General features: G+C 55.5%; 1 protein-coding gene across 1 annotated transcript in view; it reads left to right on the forward strand.

The window, feature by feature from the left end:
- Window positions 1-4: 4 nt before the first annotated feature.
- The window catches only part of CPN1 (carboxypeptidase N, polypeptide 1), a gene marked incomplete at its 5' end in the record, with an annotated part of 11,794 nt that continues 7,002 nt past the window's right edge, over window positions 5-4,796 (forward strand). Inside the window, 4 exon segments of the mRNA XM_010160888.1 lie at window positions 5-160; window positions 3,157-3,353; window positions 4,027-4,182; window positions 4,671-4,789. Of these exon segments, the coding sequence (XP_010159190.1) occupies window positions 5-160; window positions 3,157-3,353; window positions 4,027-4,182; window positions 4,671-4,789 (628 nt within the window).

A 4,796-nucleotide genomic window follows, 5' to 3' on the forward strand; every position in this document is an offset into this window, starting at 1 on the left:
AGCTTTCTGCACCATCGCTACGAGGAGATGGTGCAGGCCCTGTTCCGCGTGCAGAGCCAGTGCCCCTACATCACCCGCATCTACAGCATCGGCCGCAGCGTCGAGGGACGACACCTCTACGTCCTGGAGTTCAGCGACTACCCGGGCATCCACGAGCCCCGTAAGTACGGGGGGATGGGACGGTGGTTTGGGGAGGCTGGGCTCCATCACCCCACTCCCTGCCATGCAGCACCTTTGGGGCATGGGATGGAGGGTATCTCCTTTTCCAGGCAGGACTCCTGGCCATGCCCGGGTGTAAGGCGGTGCTGGCTCCAGCCGGGACCCTGCAGCCAGCAACAGGACCTACACACAGGACCCGCACGCACGTGCCCTGCATGCGTGAGCTGCAGCGTGCCCAGGCACGTACTTTGGACACAGCTCTGATTTTTCATCACAAGCTAACGCGAGAACCCGGGCGAGTCCATCCCAACACCCCATCTGCCCTGCCACCCTCTCCCTCCCAAAACACAGTGTTGTGCACAGGCAGAGGCAGCACCCACCCTCTGCCCTTTGCTGCTGGATAGTGGCAGGAGGGAAGAGCCCAACCCTTCCTGACCCCAAAGCAAGGGGGACAGCGAGCAAGGGACCCCGGCAGAGCAGGCTGTGCAGCCCCTGTAACAGGCTGGTCTCAGGGATCTCTACCTGCTGCCACGTGGCCCTGTGGAGCCTTGGCAGCCACAGCTCCTTGAGCTGCTGCCTCTGGAGCATGGAGACAGACATGGGAGCCAGACCTTGCTGGCAGCCAGGTGACCCCGGAACGGTGAGAGGACCAGCCATCTCTCGGGGCTGGGGGTGTGCACACAGGCCTCCCTTCCTTCCCTGCCTTGTGCCCTTGGGCTGCAGATGTGGACGGGGCTCTGTCTAATTTTTGCAGGACCTTTTGCCTTTTCAAATCCTGGATGGTGTGGTTAAACACGGGGGCTGACAAGTCCGAGCAGCCTAGCCATGTGGAAAACTGCCAGCAGCGCTGCAGGGGTGAGCAGGACACATACCTGGTCCCCCCACAGCGGAGCAGCCCCCCAAATCCCACAGCACCCCACGCGTGGTGATGGCTTGCCCAAGGATACGCTGCCCCAGGGGCAGAGGTCCTCTGGGGGTATGCTGCTCCCCTCCTGTCGCCCAGAGCATCACATTCAGGGGCAATGGGAAGTGGGACGGAGGGCTTCCCACCCTGACCACCTCCACACCAGCCCCGTTTGGTACGAGGAAACCCACACAACACTGAGGATAGCTTGAGCACCTCCACAGCACATCAGGGGCTGATTCAGAGCAAGAAGCGAACAGAGGGCACTGGCAATGTGCCACAGGGTTTTAGACTTGCAGAACCACTGGAGAGCAGCTGGAAGGACCATAGGAGGTGACTGAGATCTCCCCTGCCCTAGGCAGGCAGCATGGACCTGTGGCCCTGCCTGTAGCATAGGCCAGCCTCAGGCTGGCACTTTCAGCTTGTAACATGAGGACTTTGGGAATCTGTGGACTCCTTTAAAGGCCATGGAAAGTTAACTCCAAAAAGCAAGCCTGGAGTCAGTGGGCTTACATGCAGTAATTAGGGCTTGTGTGTCCACGTGGCTAATGTCTAGGGTCTGCATGTTGGAAAAAGCTGACAAGTCCTGCTCAGACTCAAACAAAACAGAGAAGAAACATCCCTGCTGAGACCTTATTTTATTGAATAAAGGCTACACATATCCCCAGGACATTTTTATAGTTTTTATAACTGGATTACCTAATGAAGTTCGTTCTCAAGTCTCCTGGAATCTAACCAGGTCAAAACATGTTGCCCACCAAAGGTGTCCTGTGCTGAGGCACAGCGATCAAAAGATGGAAAAGCAAAATCTTTTGCCAAAAATTTTATATATTTTTTAGAATGTTTTCTCCCTGCAGTGTCTCCTCCCCTCACGGCAAAGGCACGGGAGATATCGAAAGCAGCATGGGTCCGATGCATGGGGCTGTGGTGCCTTTTGATTCGGATCCTGATGGACGCTGTGTGTGGCAGCGTGGCTGAACACTGCCACTGCAAGTCTGATGGTGGCTGGAAAAACCATGGTGCAACGGGAGTCTCAAGCTCTGCCAAGCTGACATTTCTGATGATACCCTATTTTTTCCTGACCCTTTCATGTGAAATTCAGGCTTCCTTCTTAACTGAATTTCCCTGGCATCTCTCATCCTACCAGTGCTGACTCCAGCCTGCAATGGGACATTTTATTTTCCCACAAGTAACTGCTTTAAAAGCCCCTCTGGGAAAGCAAAACCCATCCCTCACGTGTGCTGCTTCTCCTTCAGCAAAGCAGCGAGTCCTGTCTGGGCACTATCTGCACACCGTCTCCAAATCTCTATTTCCAGACCTCATTTTAGAAAAGTCGTGGCAAGAGACCTTTTTGCTCATACTGCAGTTGCCAGATGGACAGTCTGATCTATATTCAGCTCAGCCAAGGGTTTCTCCAGGCTTTTGTCTCTGTCTCTGGAGGTTGAGGAAGCCCCTAAACCTTTTCCTTGAAGGCAGGTAAAGGGAAGGGAGAGGAGAAACCGCTGCTGCCTCCCACCAGCACAGAGTCAGGGGTTGACAGGTAGCAGCAGGAGACAAGTGTGCCTTTCTAGGGACAGACCACAGCTCGCCCCAAGCCAGGCATTGATTTTATCCTGCAGAGTAATGAAAAGCTCTTTAAAGTAGGCAGAGCCAGGAATGTGCCATGCTGGTGAGAGGCACTGAGAGCAAACTGTGAATGGCAGAGGTGGGAGAAATAGCCTGTCCCCTCCAGTGCCACCCACCACAGAGCCAGGAGGCCCCAGTAATCCTGCCGGCATTTCCCAGTCCCTCTGTGCTGCCTCTCCAAAGAGACCAAACCAGCTGCAAATACATCTTCTCGTGCACTCCGAAGATGAGCAGCTACCCAGTGAGGAGCCTGGGCTGCTCCCAGGGATGCTCTGGCAAAAGGGATGGGAGCCCATACAAGAACTGTGCCACTCTCCCCTCTGAGTTTTGTATTTTCCAAGGGAAAGGGCTATTTCACACCATTTATTGGGGGTCCTTTGGGCTTGCCCAGGCTCCCTGTATTAGGACATGTTTCTTCCTCCCTGTCCCAGCACTGGGTGATGGTGTCATTGTCTTGCTCTCTCCAGTGGAGCCAGAGTTCAAGTATGTTGGGAACATGCATGGAAACGAGGTGCTGGGCCGTGAGCTGCTGCTGCAGCTCTCCGAATTCCTGTGCGAGGAGTACCGCCGGGGCAACGAGCGGATCACCCGCCTCATCCACGACACGCGCATCCACATCATGCCCTCCATGAACCCCGACGGGTACGAAGTGGCTGCCAAGCAGGTACCAGGCAGCGATCGCCTCCTCCAGCCGGGTAGGGGCAGAAAGCCCTTCAAATCCCTGCAGGATCCCCTCCACCATGCCTATGGGGAGAGGCCATTCTTCCTCTCCATGCCCCGCTAAATTTGTCCCACTCAACCAGTATTGCTGCTCCTTACCTCCCATGCCAAGGGCTCACGCGCTGTGTCCTGCCCCAGGTGCCCCTGGCAAGTGATGGAGGAGGCTTCCTACACCTGCCTTCCCCTCCCCAGAACTTCTATGTCATGGGAGGGTCACTGCAAACCCCGTGCTGGGGAAGTGGTATCTGGATGCCACTGTCATGAGCAGATAGGGACATGAGGGATGGGGCAGAGGGGAAGCCCTCTATTGCCCACCAAAACCTCACCCATTCCTTTGTACCTCTAGAATTCAGGGAAATATTTTATTAATGGCTCTTTTGTTTGAGGCAAATTCTTTATTGGGCTTGTGCGTTGCTCTGTCACTCTGGAAAATGAAGATATTGTTATTGACTTTCCTGTCAGTACCAATACTCTTTATTCTCCTGCCAGCAATAACATGTGTATTGTGACTCAGAGGCACCAAAGCGCCATTAGGATGGTTGGTCCCTGACGCTCTGACATCCAGCCTACCTGCGCCCACCCTGTACTCACCCCTGTGATGCACCTTTGCTCCGCAGGGCCCGGACAGCAACGGGTACTTGACAGGAAGGAACAATGCCAACGGAGTGGACTTGAACCGCAACTTCCCTGACCTCAACACGTTCATGTACTACAGTGGGGAAATCAGCGGGCCAAATCACCACATCCCGCTGCCTGACAACTGGAAAAGCCAGGTACCAGTCTGGGGTGCTGTGAGGGCTGAAGCATCCTCTTAGAGTGGCTCGGCACACAAGCAAATATACTGTCGTTTGGCTTGCACAGCGCTTGTCTCCTTCTCCATGCCTCCTGCATGCAGAGAAATGATGTAATCCTGCCCAGTGTCACAGCTTGCACCTCTGCCAGAAGGAGAGGCCAGCGTCACGGCCAGTCTGAGCAGAAGGTTGCAATACATAGGGCAGAGGAGGTGGCACGTGTTGGCTACTGTGCGTGCCTTGGGTTTTGGGGCTGTGCTGGGAGAGCTGTAGCAGGGTATGAAGCGCAGGAGCCAGCTCTGTGCACCAGGACAGGCAGTGGAGAGCAGAGGAAGCTGCGAGGGTTGAAGCAGGCAAACAGCGGGGCAGGGTCTGACGTGACCGATCACACCACAGCCTGGCATGGAGCAGCAGCTGGCTCAGAGGTGGCTGAGCTCTTCTCCCTGGCCCTGGTCCTCTTCTCCTCACAGGTAGAGCCGGAGACGTTGGCTGTGATCCAGTGGATCAGCAGCTACAACTTTGTGCTCTCAGCCAACCTGCACGGTGGAGCGGTGGTGGCCAATTACCCCTATGACAAGTCTCAGGACCAGCGGTTC

The sequence above is a fragment of the Eurypyga helias genome, unplaced genomic scaffold (genome assembly GCF_000690775.1).
Source record: "Eurypyga helias isolate BGI_N326 unplaced genomic scaffold, ASM69077v1 scaffold40231, whole genome shotgun sequence".
Taxonomy (NCBI): Eukaryota; Metazoa; Chordata; class Aves; order Eurypygiformes; family Eurypygidae; genus Eurypyga; species Eurypyga helias.